The sequence below is a fragment of the Canis aureus genome, chromosome 9 (assembly GCF_053574225.1).
Source record: "Canis aureus isolate CA01 chromosome 9, VMU_Caureus_v.1.0, whole genome shotgun sequence".
Lineage (NCBI taxonomy): Eukaryota > Metazoa > Chordata > Mammalia > Carnivora > Canidae > Canis > Canis aureus.
Window position 1 is genome coordinate 39231124 of NC_135619.1, and position 20682 is coordinate 39251805.

Sequence of the window (20682 nt, forward strand, 5' to 3'; positions counted from 1 at the left end):
TTCAACTTTTATAAGAAATATTGTGGTTTGTGTGAATTAACAGACATACGGAGTTTTATCTGTGTCCTCTACATTTCATCTCTCCTTTATTTAGTTAGGTGTGCATGCTTATGCATTTGTTTGGGGATAGAGGTGTATTTATAGACTATCTTGGGATGAGGTGTTTAGCCATAGATAGGGATATTTAAGAAGGGGTTAAAAAATCCAGTGGCTGCTAAGACTAGAAGTGATCTTTAACATCCTGTCTACTTCTGAGATGGTCTGAATTTCATTTATTGACACTTAGATTTTAGTGAGGGCTTCTACCTTCCCAGTTCTTATCATGGTACACCAATTGAGTCTTTGTGGAAAATGTTAATGCTTTCTGAGAGTCTGTTTTTTATATAGGAAAATATGAAGATGAAAAGAATTGACCCAGATAACTTGTTGACACTAACTAAAAATACAAAAACATTAAGCAAGATATAAAATGATTAGTGAATATTTCTTAAGTCCATGACTTTAAAAGACAACTGCTGTTTTGTATTTTGTTCTGGGGGAAAAAAAAGTTTTACAAATGTTCTTTTTAAAATAGCAATAATAATCTAATAAAAACCAGATGTTCACTAAGCAAAATCATGCCATGCAGTTTCTTTCTTCCTAACACCTTAGTGATAATCAGGAAGTTTTGATTGCAGTGAGATCCAGGTTGGTGACTTAAGATCAGGGGAACACATTAGGAGCCAAGTCAGTAAGTTTGAGTGGAGTGTTTCCAATTAGGAACTTAGTATTACAGTGTTGTGGGCACATAGAATGCCTGGGAAAGGCACTGGGTGCTAGATAGGAAAGCAAAAGGCAAAATGAAAGAAGCTAAAATTTTGGAAATTTAGAATTTTTGCCCAAGGCCAGGGTTGCACCCAGGAAAGATGAGGTAAACTTGTTTTCTCTCCTGCATTGCTCCCAAGGCTAGGGACTAAATTTGAGGTAGTTAATGTGGCTTATAGATTGTTGGCCTAGGATTGTACCATCATTCACAATTTTGTTTCTGTAGAAAGATATTTTGAGTTCTAATTTAAAGTAGACTTTTGATAGGTTACTATTCAAATGTTGATTGCTTGTGGTGATTTATCTGGTGATAGTGACTAAGAGATGGTCTGTGAAGATGGTATGAAATATTTCTTATCTTCATGAGGATGATGATACAGTAGTAGTAGTAGTAATAATAATTGGTAGCATTTTTGTAGACATTTGACACTGCTGTGTCCTTGAAATACATTTTACTTGATCCATGTAAAATAATTTTACAAGTAAAATTGAGGCCTGCTTAAAAAAAAAGTTGCTTAAGGTAGAGCTGAGATTTGACTCTGTATAGACTCCAAAGTTCATGTATTTAGCATTGTTTTTTATAAAGGGACACATGATAAGGGAAATTTAAAAAAATAGGGTATTATAGGCAGATAAGATGTATGCTTGCATTCTTGCTGGAAAGATGAGATGTAGATGGGGAAGCTGTTGTAGTGAAGAACCACAACAATTGTGGAGACTGGGATTCTTCTTATAGGTGCTTTAAGTTATTTAGAGGTTAACCTGGGTTAACCTACTTGACATTGCCACTATTGGTTCTTTGGATGTTATTTTTAATTATAGTTATGACTTAATCAAGAGTAGTTTTGGATATTTTGGATATCATGAAACATGTGTATTTCAAAATGAATTAGAGAGCTTAGGCATTTAAAAAATACCACTAGTGTTGACATAGTATTGGAACATAGTGTAAAATCAGGTCTTGAGACATTTTTTACATATTTGATTCATATTTTATAGTTATTCTCATTGATTTCGTATGTTGCCTCATGGTATAGATTAATACAGTGAATAAAACTGGTTAGTAATTTTCTTGCATGCTACTTACATCTAAGATGTAATGCCTGCAAAACACTTAAAATTTAAAATAATTTTTTCTGAGAAATCGTATATTTTGAGAAAAAATTGTTTTGTTTCAATGACAAATAAAAAATGTTCAAATTCATAAACCTTTCTTGTATATCCTAAACCGAGGGAGAAAGTATTAAGGATATAAACTGTTTAAAATATCCTTTCTTAGAAGTGAAGCAACATGAATATGTTGCTTAAAATGTTAAACGTTAATGAAAGAAATTTCTTATTTAACCCTTCAGTTATTTTGTCTTTACTAAATAAATTTGGTGCCATCTCTGAACATGTCTATTTCACTGTTGAACCCCTAATTCCTACAAATATATCAGACTGTTTTCACCAGTAAAAAAAAAAAAGCAATAGTCAATTTAAAAATAATTTTATTTTTTAAATTAAACATTTTTTATTCCAGTAAAATACACATAAAATTTACCATTTTAACTGTTTTTAAGTGTACAGTTCAGTGGTATTGTGCAACAGTCACCACCATCAATCTCCATAACTCTTCCTCCTATAAAACTGAAACTTTTTGCCCATTAAACAGTACTCCCACCCCCTCCACAGTTGGAAGGACATTTTTTTCCCCAATTGTGTACTTACTAGTAATGAAAAAATGAAAAGAATTTAGAACAAGAGAATATTCACCTGAATCAACATATTTCCTTTAGTTTGAGCAATTAGCTGATAAGCTAGTTTGAACCTGACTTCCAGGATAGAATAATTTTGGGTTATATTAGTTTCTTTGTTTTCAATAAGGCAAATCTTGATGATAGATCAATTAGCAAATCTTGAAGAATTAATGTAAATGAAAAAAAAGAATTAATGTAAATGGTGTGGTAATTCCTGTTATAAGAGATATTTCTTAGAACTCATGAAAGTCCTTCCCCCAGGGTATCAGATCTACTGTTGAATTAAGGAAGTAGCCTGGCAGCAGTCTGGTGTATCTGAGCTGAGTTCAGAATTTAGAATGGGAAATGTTTTTAAAACACTGTGGGAAAGCTAATTAAAATTGAACTTCGGAAAAAAGAAAATACAAAACAGGATAAAAGTAAAGATTAATGCTTTCGCTCACATGTTTTTAAAAGATCTATATAAAGTACTGTACTGGTTTTAATCTGTTATATATCCTTGAAGATATATTTATTACTTAATTACACGAACCTTGCTAAAGACCGCAAGACAGGTAATTACCTAGGTCTGAGTATTAGAAGTATTATTTTTAAATAAATATTAAGAGACTAAATTTAACGTATCTTAATACATATGCTTTGTGTGTTGTTAGCTTTTTCCTAATGTAAAATGAATCTCAATATGCCATATGATTGGTGACAAATAAGAAAGTCTTTGTGCAATTAAGAGAGGATCTGTTTATTTAAGAGCTCTCAAAGGTTGTAAAAGATTATACTTGGCTATATGTGAAGGATAAATGTTGTGCAATAATGCCCCTTAGTTCCCCTTTTATAATAAATCTCAGCTGTGTGTTCAGCACAAGGGCTCAGTGCCAAAAAGAACAGGTTCAACTTGTCTGTGAGGATTTGCACCACAGTAAAGTGCACAACTGCTTTTGTAGAGGTCATTGTAGAGGTCACAGGCATGTACAGTTGAATGAAAGCAACTTTAAAAACATAGTAGAACAGATAGTGTTATTTAAGATTCAAGAATCAATGTTAAAAACATTAAAAGGATAGAAATTCATAAAAGGAACTCTCACATTTTTCACTTCATGTTTATGTTTTCCTTGGTTTTAAAATAATTTCTTTGGCAAATTGGGCCAGTATATTTTAAAAGAACTTCATAATTGCTTTAAAAAAATTTATTTGTTTGAGACAGAGACAGAGCAGGGGGAAGGATAGAGAGAGTGGGAGAGAAGCAGACTGTCCACTGAAGGCAGAGCCCACTGCTGGGGGCTCTTGCTCCATGGCCCTGAGATCATGACCTTTTTTTTTTTTAATATTTAATTTATTTATTTATGGAGGGGGGGCAGAAACACAGGCAGAGGGAGAACAGCTCTATGCAGGGAGCCCGATGTGGGACTCTATCCTGGACTTCAGTATCATGCCCTGGGCTGAAGGCAGGCGCTAAACCGCTGAGCCACCCAGGGATCCCCCCTGAGATCATGACCTTAGCTGAAACCAAGGGTTGGATGCTCAAGTGACTGAGCCACCCAGGTGCCCCCATAATCACTTTCATAATAATTGCTCAGACTTGGAAACATTGACTATTTTAATGTTTGTTAAATTCTGAGGAGTGCTCTGAACAGAGTTTGTATAATAAAGGTAGGATATGACTGTGGTAAAATGAAGTGTGTGTGTGTTCAGGGGTAGGCTCAAAGGAGTGTGGATAAATTCTAATAAAAACATAGATGTGACCTAAAGGAGAATGTCTCCAGGGGTCATATTTCTCCTGAGCTTATTATGGAAAGACTTAAAATTAACAACAAAGAAAATGCTGTCTTTTATTTATATGATCTTTTCCCTTTTTTTGTCCATTTATATGTCGCAAATACTTTTATATATTTGTGATAAGTAGAAGTAACTCCGAAATAGCAGGTAGAGAGAGTATAAGACCCATGACTCCAGCCAGTGCAAGGTTTGAGTTTAGTATAATGAACAACAGAAAATGATACAGCTAAGTAATTAAGTAGATGCAGAGCTTACCTAGAATTAAGTTTTACCTAGAATTGTATTTGGTCATAGAGTGACTTGTTTCTTTTTCTTTTTTATGGTGATAAAAATGGCAGGCAGCCATTGTTTTCAGTATAGAGATTAATTAGTAATCTTTTAGAATATGCTTCAGCAATTGCAGCTGATTGGCAGTAGCACCTGTCTCAGCAACTGGTAGAATGTAAGTGCTTTCATCAAGCCTGTAATTTCCAGAAGGGCTTCAAAGCTGTATTCATTAAAGTCTCCCATACTAATTACTTTCTTTGTCCTCTGGGGTACCGTTTTACTAAATGTACCTCTCTATTTTTATTTATTTATGTAGGTATTTATGTATTTATTTATGAAGGTTATAAAATAGTTAATTTTTCTAATTAAAAAAACTAAAATTATTTGATAGTCTGTGTACTCTTGTATTTGTGAAACCACTATCTATGCTTGGTGAACACATAATGTTCCAGACGAAAAATTTATCAATATTGTGATTTCTTTGCATTGCTTTTATAATTCATATCATAAATATATCTATAAATTATGAAAAAGGATCTGTTAAAGCATAGTAAAATGTGATTTAAAGGATAAGTTATTATAGTCAATTTTCTAGGAAGGTAGTTTATTTATTTTGTTAGGAAGTATTTCTAGTTGAAATAATGTTTCTGGTTCATATTTCAAAGTATATTCAGTTTATATGGATTTATAGACAAGGTACCTATTTGTATTATCATTTGAGGAAGGCAGTATTTTTACTTGTTATGAAAAGACTGAACTTCTAAGAGAGTATTTATTTATTTTTTAAGATTTTATTCATTCATGAGAGACATAGAGAGAGAGGCAGAGGCACAGGCAGACGGAGGAGAAGCAGGCTCAAGGCAGGGAGCCTGATGCGGGAATGGATCCTGAGACTCCAGGATCAAGCCCTGGGCCAAAGGCAGGCGCTAAATGGCTGAGCCACCCAGGGATCCCCTAAGAGAGTATTTAAAAAGGTTGAAGAAAAAATAAAAAGGATGTAGCACATATCTCAGTACAGGTGAAATTTTCATTGTTCTGAATGTATTATGGCAAAGTTGAATGTAAATATTTTCTAAATGTAAAGTTATATGTGAACTAGGGTAACTTTCATTTAAAAACTACCTATAAGGCACCTAGGTGGCTCAGTCCATTAAGCATCTGCCTTTGGCTCAGGTCATGAGCCCAGAGGCCTGGGATTAGGCTCCATGTGGGGCTCCCTGTTCAGAGGGGAGCCAGCTTCTTCTCCCTCTGCCTGCTGCTCCCCTTGCTTGTGCTCTTTCGCTTTATCAAGTAAATGAATAAATGAAACCTTAAGGAAAACCTCTACGTATAAACTTTTTTTTTAAACTAATATTTTTAAAACAAATGAGTACTTTCTAATTTATGTTTCATAAATATAAAGATATGTTGCTAAATACTTGACAATAGAGTCAGTTCTGGTGGTGTATCCTTTCTGTCATACCTTCATAGTGTCTCTAACATCCACTAAATGTTTGGATAAATAACTGAATTTTCATACTGCAGTCCTGTAATAGAAGAGTGCTTGGTGGATTCTGGCGGTATAGGCTTTAAAATCTGGGTAGGTTACTCGGACTTGGGAAACATCAGTTTCTTCTCCTGTAAAATAGGCAAAATAATATTTATTTCAAATGTGTGTGTAGTACCTAGTACAGTGTATAGCATACAGTAGATGTTTAATAAATGTTTCTGTGTCCTTTCCGTGGAACCCCACTGTTAATAATCACGTTCTATACCTGTATGACTTTAGTAAAAGACAACTTAGGCAAAACTGCAAGTGAACAGGGAATGAGAGAATCCTAAATGTTCTATTCTATTTTGCATTTAAGAATATAGAGCTAGGGGCGCCTGGATGGCTCAGTTCTTGGAGTGTACAACTCTTGATCTCAGGATTGTGGGTTCAAGCCCCACGTTGGGTGTGACAATTGCTTAAAAAAATAAAATCTTAGGGAAAAAAGAATGTAGATCTAGTTGCACGGTGGTTTTTGTGAGGGGGTTGGCGGTGCTGATGATGGTAGTAGTGTTTGACGTAACACATAACTATGTGTGTTTGAAAGAAGCAGTTTAGCGTATTCATACCATTTGTTGTTTGCTTTTAGTACAGATGAAGGATAAAGTCAGGGATGCCTGGGTGGCTCAACGGTTGGGCATCTGTCTTTGGCCTGGCGCATGATTCCGGGATCTGGGATCGAGTTCCACATTGGGCTCCTTGCAGGGGACCTGCTTCTCCCTCTGCCTATGCCTCTGCCTCTCTCGCTCTCTCTCTGTGTCTCTCATGAATAAATAAGTATAATCTAAAAAAAAAAAAAAAGATAAAGTCAGTTGTAGCTTGGCTTAGGTTTAGGATTTTACTTATTTTCTACAACGGGAATGACACAGTAACTACTACTCATTCTTTAGTTAAATGATCTCAAATAGAACCAGATTTATGATATAGTTTTTGGGGAGGATAACTTTGGAGTAGGGGATTGGAGTGAATTGGATACTGTGGATCATTATAAAACATTTGTTCATTCATGAAGCAAGCATTCCTAGTATATCCTAACACTGTACTAGGCACAGATAAATAAAATAACATATGATCTCTTGAATTATTCGGTCTCTTATTATGGTATAAAGAAGCTTTCTGCTACCTTTTCACTAAAAAATATTTTTGCTTTAGAAGACTAATAAGCTTACCATGCGATATTTTTTGTTTTGCTAATATAATAGTAATATTTGTAGAGAACTTTCTATAAATCAGTTTTTTATTTTATTACATTCCAAAATGTAGACTTGTTGTAATAATGTTGTCATTATTATTGGGTAACTGAAAGTCACCTAAAGTGCCAAGATAAGAATTCTTTCTGGAAACTCTTTTGGTAATTACTAAAAGTAATTTAACTAAATAAAATGCTATGTATCTGAAAAGTTTTAAAAATTTCTGGCAAATGTTGCTTTTCTTAATATTATTGCAGACTCTTTTAAGGAGGCAGGTTTTGTCTCACCAAATAGTCTCCTTGATGTTTTTCTTTTCTGATCTTTTTATAGAAACAGATATGATTTGCTGGACGCTCTGTCCTCTTGGCAACAAACAGTAGTTCAGTAGCAAGACAAGCATCAGAGAAAGAATGTAAAAATAATACTTTTCAACACTGCCTCATTTATCAGTGCTTCAGGAAAAATAAAACCTAGAACCACAAAAATAAAATAAAATCTCTTCCTTGGACCCTACTTCTTCTTTAAGCTACCGTCATATCTCTCTCTTTTCATTTTATCTTAAAATTTGATGAAAATAATCATGTTTGCTGAATATTCTACTTCCTCAATTCTCATTCTTTCTTCAATCATCTACATTCTGGTTCCTACTATCACTATTGTACTGAAGCTGCTCTTGGAGTTGAGATGCTCTTTCTTCCCTTCCATTTCAGCCCCATTCAGCCTTCATCTCAGATGTCATTTTTTTCCAAGACAAATATTCAACTGAATGAATATTTAAATACCTGTCATGTGTAGCCAAGTCATATTATATGTATATTTAACTTATTTGAATTCAACTAAAGTTGAAAATAACACAAAACTGGGGAGAAAAATAGCAAATAATTCTTCTATTCTTTCAGTAAAAATATGTTTTTGAAACAGCGTAGTTGCCAAACCAGCCAACTACTTTATCTGCTTTTCCACAGAACCCACAGTAACCCATTCCAATGCTTGAGGAAAAACTAGTTTATTTACGTAAAGCAATTAAAATATGCATAGGGGAATATATAGTTTATGAATTTTATTTAAAGAAGGGATTTTTTGAGAGGTTATTTTGACCAGTTTTGCTTTACTCTGACCTTTGAACCTAATCCTTGTATAAGTTATGACTTTACTGTTATAGCTTTGTTGAATTTAAGTCAGTTACATCACTTAGGACCCTTCTAGATACCATTTGGACCACTTGGATGTTTTAGTGTAGAATTGTCTGAGGCAGAAATGACTAGCTTATTTGCATGTTTCAGGAGATAAATTTGTATGAATGCAACTATAGTCAAAACAGGTGAAAGCATAGGGAGAAAATATATTCCTTTTGTATTTCATGTTCATCTCTTTAGTTTGAGACCTTTGGCTTTCTGAAAACTAATGGTATATGCCTACAAATATATTATTGAATTTAGTTTCTTTAAAAAAAAAAAGATTTTATTTATTTATTCATGAAAGACACAGAAAGAGGCAGAGACAACAGGCAAAGGGAGAAGTAGGCTCCATACAGGAGCCCGCTGTGGGACTCGATCTCGGGACTCTGGTATCACACCCTGAGCCAAAAGCAGTCACTCAACCTCTGAGCCACCCAGGTGCCCCTTGAATTTAGTTTCTATATGAACCATAGTATTTCTACACTAACACAAAGGAATTTATAGAAATGCTTTTTTTAAAAATATGCAGAGCTTGGTTATAATTATAATTGAGATGCCTTAATGATAATGATCTTTTTAATAGATAATTATTTCCTAATTTTCCTCCATTCTAAATTTCTGAATATGTTAAATTTTATTTTTAAAGTTTTTTCCTCAAGGAATAGTTTATATTTGTTTAACAGTAAGAAATAAATATATGTTAACAATATATATATACAAATATATTTGTGTAACAATAATTCTACAAAAGAATTGATATATTGTTAAAGGATGCTTTTCTGTGTGGTAATTTGAACACTAACTGCTGTATGTTGTAACAAGGGGATTGCAAATGACTGTAGTTAACAAAGCCTTAAAGTAATTCCACTTTAGTGAACAGATTGTGATGAGGTTTCTGGAGCCAGTGTGACAGAAATTGTTTTGGAGACTTGGCTTTGCTAAGGGAGGGTATAACTCTTTTAGAACCATTTGCTTTCTAGTGATGAACAAGAAGCTTAAGCCCAGCTAGATACAGAAATTCTTCTTTAATGTTTTAAAGCATATCTTACATATTTGGATGGAACTGATCATCACTAAAGAACTAGAAAAATATGGTGCTATTCAGGATAAAACTTCTTTCATATTCTTGAACTTGCTTTTTTTGAGAAGGAAAATTTTGGAGAAAAATTGGTAATATAAACTATTAAGCACCTTATTTTATTTTATTTATTTTGATACCATATTTTAAAAGATAAGGAATCCTCATAAAATCTGATTTGTGGTAATAATTCAGCATTAGAATGCTTTAAAGAGTAAATCGTTAATAGTTTTTAGGAAAAGTTCTGTTCATTGCAAAACATGCATTCAGAAAGGGAATGTAGTCTCATGATTCTAGTTGAGACTTGAGAATCTGGGGATTCATACTTGTTTTTTTTCCACTGGCTATTTTTCTGGTATAATTAGAATCAAAATATTCTACATTAAATTTGGGGAAAATTCTTTTTTATTTTCATGATACATTATGAGGTAATGGCTTCTTTCCATTTAGTGGTCATGAAATCATAGCAGGTTAGACCTGGAAAAAATCTGGTCCAAACCCCAATTCACTCTCCACATCCCCGTTTTAGATTATGAAAATGAAGCTGAGAGTTGTATCACCTCAGTTCATTTTATTTTTTAAAAATAGTAGTTTATTTTTTAGTAATCGCTACACCCAATGTGGGGCTTGAACTTACAACACCCAAGACCAAGAATCACACCCTTCACCAACTTGAGCTAACCCTCCCTCAGTTCATTTTAGTTTAGAGGCAGTGCCAACATAAAAATATAGTTAGTTACCTCTTACCATGCATGGTCTCATCCCTTGTAGACCTTAATGCTGTTTACTGTAAATTTTGAAAGAAGTTAGAGAAAGCCATTTCTATGGAGGAAAATGAAATGTACTTACCATAAAATTATGTGCTAGCAGGAAGTTATTACTATGCAGCTGTTGTAGTGATGACAAGCTGATACCATCTTTGAGTGATCAGAATAGCATAGTATAAAAATTGTTCTGCTTGCTACTTAAAAACATGAAAAACAACTGAATTACCAAAAAAGTATTAATTAGAATGAGCAAGTTGAAGACAGTGCCAGGTATGTTCTTTAACTATTCTTAATGCTGTTACAAAATTGCGAGAGACACACACATGCTCCACATAATTGAAAATATATATCTACGTCTATATACAGGTGCATACGTATATATGCAAAAGTGGAAAATATTAGGACACTAACCAACATAGAAACAGTATTTCAGAAAAAACAATTGATTTTCTAAAGGGTCTCCTATAGGTATTTTCTCTGGAAATAATAACCAGGATTGTAGTGGTTTAATGCTCCGAGAACACTGAAATATTCTGGTTTTTAATTCCCTTTAGTACCAAGACACACTCTATAGAATTTGATAAATTTAAGATTTTAGAGGACTCAGTTTATGAAAACAACTACCACTATCATTGTTTTCTTTTTTCTTTGTTTTTTGTTTTGCATTTAGATGATTCAAAGACTTAATAGTAGAAGGCACAATCCCACTGAAAAGTTAGTAGAAAGTAAGCTCCCTGAGTGCAGGGCTTCTATCTGTTTTGTTCAACTGTTGGAGTTTTTAGTTTTGGACATACAGTTAGTATTCATTATTTGTTGCGTGAATAGGTGATGATAGCCACAGAATACCGCAGTATCATCTGAAATTTTGTTAAAATGGGTTCTTAAGAGGCTAGAAGACACATTTCCAGCCTAGGGATAAAAAGCATCCACAAATTTTCTGTAATGAATAAGTGAAAGAGAACAATATTAAACTGTGGAGAAGGTAGAGTTGTATTCCTTATGTACCCTTACAATACCTGTGATTAACAAAATTTCAATTGTTTATGCTTAGTAAGAGTGTTCTTAAATTCACAGAATATGGAAAACTGACTCTTAGAGTTTTCCTAGGGTTCATATTGCTATACCATATGACCATTCACATGCCCTTTTGTAGTATTCATTCATTCAATAAAACATCAGGTAGCTCTTTGTTGCCAGGTACTGTGCTGTAGAAATGGCAGTGAACATTGGGTATTCTAGTCTAATGGGTGAGAAAGATGTTAAACAGATAATTACATACAGTTAAACAAGCTTACAGGACTTATTAGCAAATATGCTAAAAACGAGACTAGCCTGACAAGTCATATAAGCAAGACAGAAAAATTAAGAGAATCCTTAAAATTTGTGTTAAAGGATTTTCAGAATCATTGAACTTTGATAAGTCCCTAAATTGCTAATACTTTATGCTTCTTTTTATGGTACTTAATAAATTATATACTGATTTATGTGAAAAGATATTTTCATTTTAGTATTTTTTAAAGTTTCTGTTTTAATTTCAATTAGGTAATATTCAGTGTTATATTACTTTTGGGTGTACAGTATATAGTGATCAACAACTCTATGCATTACCTGGTGCTAATCATGACAAGTTCAATCCTTCCATTTTAGTATTTTTATTATTGCTCATTTCAACAACCTATATACTAATGATTACTAATGAACTACTTCTGTTGCTGTTACTTTTATTAGAAAATAGTTTTCTTTAGTAAAGTTATTCTAAATGGTTGCTGCATTCTAAAAGTGTGTACGTGTTCTTTTAACATGATGACCAGAAGTTTTTTAAAGTTGCTTTCAGAGTTAATTTCACTTCTTACTGAATGGATTCCAGAAATCTAGATCATATAATTTTTTATTTGGAATTAAATCCTGATATTAAGTTATCACAAAAGATAGTCTGTGTTTCTCCTTTATATGAGGAGAAAGAATAATGAGTAATATTTGTAATGTATAGATGCTCTAACAGTTAAGTTTTATTTATTTTTTAACAGTTTTAAATAGTAAACTATTTTTATAGTAGTCTTGAAATTTGCTAAGTAAGAAAAGCTAAAGAATATATTTCAAATTATACTTAAAATTATAGCTATGTATAATTTCCTTGGTCAGCATTATTCCTCAAATATTTCTATGTTTTCTATATGGAAATGAGCTGAATTTTAGAAAATCTTTCCCTGTGTGCATATATTTTTGGCTGGCAAATGATTGAAATATAATGTAGAGCTCTCAGGTATATCTTAGAAGAGAAACAGGGGCTCCATTTTGTTACATTTTAGGGGAGTAAAAACATTACATTACTTGCATGGGTATTGGGTTGTGTGATTTGCTGTGGCTCTTACTACATTTTTATCCTCAATGTTTCATTTATTTATTATTTATATGACAACAACAACAAAAGTTGAAAAGGCCTTAGTTTTGTGTTATATTCTTAGAATTAGCAAAATGTACTCAATTACCTAATGTGGGTGTTTTTCAAGACATTTGCCTCCTTCAGATCTTATTTATTCTCATGACTTGTCTATCACTTTGATGATAAAGATGGCAGAATTTCTCTTAGGTTTGTTTTATATTTTCTGCCTTTACTGAGAATTTGTTCTTGGATATTTCATTGTCGACAATGTTGATTTGAATCACCATCTTAAAGTTTATATTTTGTAAACAGCTTTATGGAAGTATAATTTACTTATTGTAAAAAATTACTCATTATAAATGTACAATTCAGTGGATTCTTGTACTTCTTTGCAGTTATTCTGAATTCACACTTCTAGCTCCTCACAAGCATTAATCTGCTTTCGGTAGATTTTTACTGGTCTCTGTACTTTTACCTTTTCTGGATATTTCATGTAAATGGAATCCTACAATATATAGTCCTTTGGTTTCTTACACTCAGCATAATGTTTTTGAAATTCATCTATGTTGCAGCATGTATCAATATTTTATTCCTTTTTGTTGATGATTAGTATTCAGCATATTTTATTAATATTAAATTATGAGTTAATATTCATATTGTATTGCATATACCGCATTTTCGAATTCATTCACCAGTTGATGGACATGTAGATTGTTTCCAATATTTGGCTACTATGAATAATGCTGCTAGGAATATCTCATACAAGACTTTGTGTGGTCATAGGTTTTCCTTTCTCTTGGAAAGGAAGGAGTGAAGTACTAAGTCATAATATATTATTTGTACACTTAAGAAAAACTGCTAATTTCTAAAGAGGCACCATTGTACACTCTCATCAGAATGTATAAAGGTTCTAGTTTCTGTACATCCTCAATAAAATTTTTTATGGTCTGTTCTTTTGATTATGTCCAAACTAGTGGGTGTGAAGTAGTACTTCATTGTCATTGTAATTTGGATTTTTAAAAAAGATTTTATTTATTTATTCGTGAGAGACACACAGAGAGAGGCAGAGACATAGGCAGGGGGAGAAGCAGGCTCCCTACGGGGAGCCGGATGCGGGACTCGATCCCAGGACCCCAGGATCACAACCTGAGCCAGAGGCTCAACCACTGAGCTACCCAGGCACCCCTAATTTGCATTTTTCTTAAAGATTAATGTTGAGTATCTTTTCATGTACTCCAACATTTTCCTCATAGGACTTGCTAAGACTTTTTATCTGTTGGTGATTTTAATTTTAATTTTAATTATGTCAATGATTTGTCCTGTAAGTTCTTCCCTGGCTTTAGATTTGAAAAATTGGGCATCTATCTCACACCAAGTGTTTTTGGGGACAGTTAAATTGAACATTACAAGGTGAAGTTTTGGCATCATTTTTTTAAAAGATTTTATTTATTCATAGGAGAGAGAGAGAGAGAGAGGCAGAGACACAGGCAGAGGGAGAGGCAGGCTCCATGCAGGTAGCCCAATGTGGGACTCGATCCCCAGTCTCCACGATCAGGCCCTGGGTTGAAGGTGGCACTAAACTGCTGAGCCACCCGGGCTGCCCTATGAAATTTACCATTCTCATGGTAAACAGAATTACCACAGTGTTGTTTACTGTTCTTCACATGCTATAATTAAAAAAATAGTTTCTGAGCCTGCATTGTTTCAACCATAGCTATTAGAAATTTGTATAAAAATTTATCTTAAACTATCCGGAATTTAAGATCACACTTTTAAATTGAGCAACCATCTTTATATTATTTAAAAATAAGATATTAAAAGGTAGGTAGAACCCATACTAGACAGGAATTAGGAGATTTGACTCTTACTATGTGATTTTACGAAAATTTGTATTTTAAATACTTATTTATCTATAAAATAAGGGAGTTAGAGGAAAAGAACACTGGCTTTAGAATGTAACAAAATTATTAGATTCTAAAGCCATGTCTAATCCTCAATCTACCATTAATACAGAGTGACCTAGCTAAATCACCTATTTTATTTTTTTATTTTATTAATTATATATGTATGTTTGGAACTCAGATTTATTGATTTCTACAGTGTTGACTTTAAAAATGGTATGAAGCTGACTGCCAGAAAAGGGAACTGGCGATTTTAAGCTAAAATTAAGCTAATGGTGAAAATACATTACCTCTGGCTTCAGTCACCACATCGCCTTAGAGTGGATATAGTTTTTTTGGGTTTTTTTGTTCTGAACAAAGTCCCAGAGCTCTGAAATCCAGGGATGCTGCGGCCCTCTCCCAGCAATGTCCTTCACTTTGGGTCAGTCTCCTGGGCCAGAGGTGAAAGTGCTTTCAAAAATACTGCCACTTCCCCAGTACGGTGTCTTTGATTGTATCCACATATTGAGTTGGGACCCAGTACACCCAGTAGTAAGAGGCTTCCGTGGGGCCCAACTGAAACGCCATCATGTGGTAGTCTTCGTGTCCTTGGATAGGTTCACTGAGCACATTTTTAATGGAGCCCACCGGCAATTTCGCAGTCTGCTGTTTAGTGCTGATCCACAGCTGGTCTTGTTCTAGCTTGAAGGTGAGCCTCACTTTGCCTTCAGACTTCTTGTACATGCCAGATAAGGGTACCGTCTGCAGGCGCTCCTGGGCACCCTTAGCAGATGGCATCACATCTTCGGGTTTTCCTTTATCCAACACTTTCCTGTGTTGTTTCTGCCTGCAGAGTGGCTCCTTCTTGTTCTCTTCGGCCTTTGCATCCTGCTGGGCAGCATCTTTGGGTGTGTTTACAGCCAAAACATCATTTATCGTGGAGCCAACCACCATGATCTCTGCTCCGCTGGTCACTTTTATTTCTCTCAACGTCTTATCCTCAGGGACGAGTCCCTTATACATGACTTTCTGCATGGCAGGAAGGAGACCTGTAATCGAGTGAATCTTCTGTTTCAGCTCGGAACCTGTGCTATCCAAGGGGAGCTTCACATCGTGTTTAGTCTTGTTCCAGATGATCTTCAGGTCCACTAGCTTCCTGCCTGCGCCGCCGCCGGCGTCTTTGCTGTTGCTGACTGAGGCCTGGGCTGCAGGGTCCCCAGGGGGCTGGGCCGGGGCTGGCTGCAGGTTGCCTGGCGCTGCGCAGGAGTCCTCGGCCCGCCGCCCTCGCCGCCCTCTTTGGCCTCCACGCAGTTAAGGGGACACGCGGGGGCCTTGGTCGCCACCGCCTCAGCCTCCGTGTCCATGCCAGGTTCCTCCATGCCATCCAGAGCTCTGGCCGCTGCCATGATGATTGTGTACAACACCCACCGCTCCCGCAGAGGCCTAAATCACCTATCTAAACCCCTGTTCCTTATCTGTGAAGTAGGAATAATAGTATTTATCTTATAAAACTATTGTGAATACCAATGAAATAATGCATAAAAAGCTATTAGACCAGTGCCTGGCACCGAGTAAATAATGTTAACTGTTATTATACTAGATGATCTTTTATGTGCCTACAAATTTGCAGAAAAGATTTTGGATGATATGATTTCATTACTTTAGTAAGTTGGGCTTTTTTGTTGGTATTTAGTGAACGATCACTTTTAGTATGACTTAAGAGAGCCTGTCCTTTTTGAATATTATTTTCCTTGGAAAGTATTCCAGCTCTTGAAAATATCCATTCCATATCATCTTTTATTGGCCTTGCATGATTTATAAAATGAAAACAGAATAATAAAGTAATCTGTATTACTATGTTACTAGGACTATATAATAGATTTTCTTCTTTAATTCTTAGTTTTTCTTTTTTCACTTCTCCTTTTCCCCCCCCTCACCTAATAATGTAACACTAATACTGGACTTTATGTATCATATGGCAGGAGAATTTAGCACTTGGCAGCTTATGAAGAAGATACTTTGAAACAGGAATGTCAAAATGTCACTCAAGATGTCCCACTTAGTGAGTCTTCTTAACCCATGTAACTGTAGTCAGAATCATTGTTCAGAGATTGGATTTCTGTGAGATAGTAAAAGATTTAGTTTGACAGTTTCATATTTATTTAGAAAAGCTATGAAACATACGGAAGTTAGGAGTTAAAATTATGTTAAAGTTTTCTAGGTATTTCACTTCTTTTTTTTTTCTGGTGTATTACTCTAACAAGGTAAATGAATAAATCAGAATATCTAAAACCCATTTTTATTTATTTTATTTTTTAATAATAAATTTATTTTTTATTGGTGTTCAATTTGTCAACATACAGAATAACACCCAGTGCTCATCCCGTCAAGTGCCCACCTTAGTGCCTGCCACCCAGTCACCCTCACCCCCCCCGCCTCTCCCCTTCCACCACCCTTAGTTCGTTTCCCAGAATTAGGAGTCTTCCATGTTCTGTCTCCCTTTCTGATATTTCCCACTTATTTTTTCTCCTTTCCCCTTTATTCCCTTTCATTATTATTTATATTCCCCAAATGAATAAGACCATATAATGTTTGTCCTTCTCCAATTGACTTATTTCACTCAGCATAATACCCTCCAGTTCCATCCACGTCGAAGCAAATGGTGGGTATTTGTCGTTTCTAATGCCTGAGTAATATTCCATTGTATACATAAACCACATTTTCTTTATCCATTCATCTTTCGATGGACACCGAGGCTCCTTCCACAGTTTGGCTATTGTGGACATTGCTGCTATATAAACATCGGGGTGCGGTGTCCCGGCGTTTCATTGCATCTGTATCTTTGGGGTAAATCCCCAGCAGGGCAATTGCTGGGTCGTAGGGCAGATCTATTTTTAACTCTTTGAGGACCCTCCACACAGTTTTCCAGTGGCTGCACCAGTTCACATTCCCACCAACAGGGTAAGAGGGTTCCCTTTTCTCCGCATCCTCTCCAACATTTGTGGTTTCCTGCCTTGTTAATTTTCCCCATTCTCACTGGTGTGAGGTGGTATCTCATTGTGGTTTTGATTTGTATTTCCCTGATGGCAAGTGATGCAGAGCATTTTCTCATGTGCTTGTTGGCCATGTCTATGTCTTCCTCTGTGAGATTTCTGTTCATGTCTTTTGCCCATTTCATGATTGGATTGTTTGTTTCTTTGCTGAGTTTAAGAAGTTCTTTATAGATCTTGGAAACTAGCCCTTTATCTGATACGTCATTTGCAAATATCTTCTCCCATTCTGTAGGTTGTCTTTTAGTTTTGTTGAGTGTGGTAATATGCATAACATAAACTTTACCATTTTAACCCTTTTTAAGGGATGTAGTGTTTTTTTAAAAATATTTATTTATTTGAGAAAGTGAGAATGAGCAGGAGGGGGAGAAGGAGGAAGAATCTCAAGCAGACTCCATGCTGAACACGGAGCCTGACATGGGGCTGGATCTCAGGACAATGAGATCATGACCTGAGCCAAAACCAAGAGTTGGATCCTTAACCAGCTCTGCCACCCGGGCTCCCCAAGTTTATGGTTCTTGGTATCAAGTATATTCACATTGTAGTCCATCCATCTCTAGACTTTTTCAGTCTTCTCTAACTACAACTCTGTACCTGTTAAATACTAACAGCCCATCTCCTTCCTGTCTCACCCTAGCTTCTGGCAACCACCATTGTACGTACTTTATCTGTGAGTTTGACTACTCTATGAATCTTAGGTAGTTGGAATCATACAATTTTGTCCTTTTGTAACTGGTTTATTTCACATAGCATATTTTTAGAATTTATCCATGTTTTAACATGGGTCAAAATTTCTTCCTTTTTAAGGCCAAATAATATTCCATTGTGTGTATATGCCACATTTGGTTTATTCATTTATACATCTATGAACACGTGGGTTGCTTCTACTTTTTGGCTACTGTGAATAATGATGCAGTGAATATGAGTGTACAAAAATTTGTTTGATTTCCTACTTTAACTACTTTTGTGTATATATGCAGGAATAGAGTTATTAGCTAATGTGGTAATTCTGTATTTAATATTTTGAGGAATCACCACCCTGTTTTTATAGTGGCTGTGCGATTTTACATTCCCACCAGCAACACACAAGAGTTGCAGTTTTTTTTTACATCCTTGCCAAAACTTGCTATTTTCTGTGGTTTTATTTATTTCTTTTGGATAATAGCCATCCTAAATAGTCATGGCTGTTAAATGGTATATAATTGTGGTTTTGATTTGCATTTCCTTAATGACTGGTGACGTTAAGTGTCTTTTCATGTGCTTAATGGCAGTTTGTATATCTTTGGAGAATTGTCTGTTCTAGTCCTTTGGCAATGTTTGATGAAGTACTTTTGAGGTCACATTGTTAGAGAAGTTATTAATACATGACAGTAAACTAGCTAGGATGATGCTACATGGGAATAAATTTAGTAAAGAGAAAAACCACAAGTCAGATGCAAACATTGTCAGTGGTTGTTCCTCATTTACTCAGTTGCACTTTATCACTTTTAGGTCATGGTATTTATTTATTTATTTATTTATTTATTTATTTGTTTGTTTGTTTTTTAAATAAAATAGATAAATGTACTCTGTATTCAACTTAGTAATTTAGGGGAAAAGTAAAGGAAACTAAGAGAGTAACAGCAGAAATAAACTATAAACTAGAAAATGATGGAGTTAATTAAGAACTAATTTTTATTAAAAAGTTAGGAAATAAATTGATGAGAACTCTACAAAGAAAAATAGAACTAGAGTTAGAATCTGAAAATATGGACTATAAAAAACAGGGATTTTTAAAAATTAGAATCTATGCTCAGATGTGTGATAAATCTCAGTGTAATGATGGCTGAATTGTATGCTTGTAATCAAATACAGTCCTTTTATTATAGTTGTTCAGTAGTTATTTCTTTTCAGAGAAATTGTGAGTGTTTCATTCAACTTAGTTTTTAGCACAAAATTCCTCATGTGTATATGTAAGTAGACATGATACGCACACATTTGGTAAGTAAGGTTGATTCACTGTGAAGACTTAAGAGAGTAGACAGACATATGTGGCAAAATTTTGTGGAGAATAATTTCATTAGTGTTTTTCCCTAGTTAGGGTTTTCAATAAAATACTGATTTTACCAAAACTGTCAAAGCTGTATAATAAATAGGAAAATGTGAAGATGGACTAAGCTTATATGTTTGTTGAATTCTGCATTGGTATTGAATAGCTATACTCTTTAAGGCTAAATTTGAATTTAATGATGGACTTGACGTTCTTTTAAATCATGTGTCAATTAGTGTAAATTATAAAAAGTAGGTTTCAGTAATATAATGAATTATACCTATGAAATAGAGTTAATGGGTAATATTTTTATTTATTTTATTTTATTTATTTTTTTGGGGGTAATATTTTTAAATTTTATTTTATTTTTAAGGTTATTTAAGAAGTTTATTTATATAGTATCTATACCCAGTGTGGGACTCAAACTCATGACTCTGAGATCAATAGTCGTATGCTCTATCAGCTGAGCCAGCCAGACCTCCCCAATGGATAACATTTTTATTTTTTAAAAAGGATTTATTTATTTATGTATTTTAGAATGGGTACAGGTAGAGGGGAAGGGAGAGAGTCCTAAGCAGACTCCACACTGAGTTCAGAGCCTGACTCAGGGCTCAGTCCCATGACTGAGATCACAACCTGAGCAGAAACCAAGAGTCCAATGCCTAACTGACTCCATCACCCAAGTGCCCCTGGATAATAACTTTTAGAGTGAGGAATTTAGTCTACAAATAAGTAGTAAAATGAAAATGAAAGGTATTGCTTTCCTTAATTTTTCTAACAGGGTCAGCATATTTCATTAGCACCTATTCAAAAGCTTGAAGAAGCTCTATATGAATACCAACCACTGCACATAGAGACATGTGGACCACAAGTTCCTGATCTTGAGATGCTAGGAAGACTTGGGTAAGTGTTCAAGAACTTCTGATTGAGGAGCTGATGCTTAGGGCTTTTCTTTTTGTACTATTTTGAATTTACTCTTTAGAAAAGTTTTAGATTTTTAATTTTAGAACTTTATT

The 20682-nt window shown here is 34.6% G+C and overlaps 1 protein-coding gene and 1 pseudogene across 6 annotated transcripts in view; one reads left to right on the forward strand and one right to left on the reverse strand.

Moving 5' to 3' along the window:
- Window positions 1–20682, forward strand: part of MNAT1 (MNAT1 component of CDK activating kinase) — a 188283-nt gene that overhangs the window by 101414 nt on the left and 66187 nt on the right. For 4 of the 6 annotated variants that reach the window (XM_077909535.1, XM_077909536.1, XM_077909537.1 and 1 more), the window contains one exon: window positions 20448–20569. The exons of the other annotated variants lie outside the window; for them this stretch is intronic. In XM_077909535.1, coding sequence (XP_077765661.1) covers window positions 20448–20569 — 122 coding nt within the window. The remainder of the gene's footprint in view (window positions 1–20447; window positions 20570–20682) is intronic. 6 annotated transcript variants of the gene reach the window in all.
- Window positions 14793–16007, reverse strand: LOC144320114 (ubiquitin domain-containing protein UBFD1 pseudogene; annotated as a pseudogene).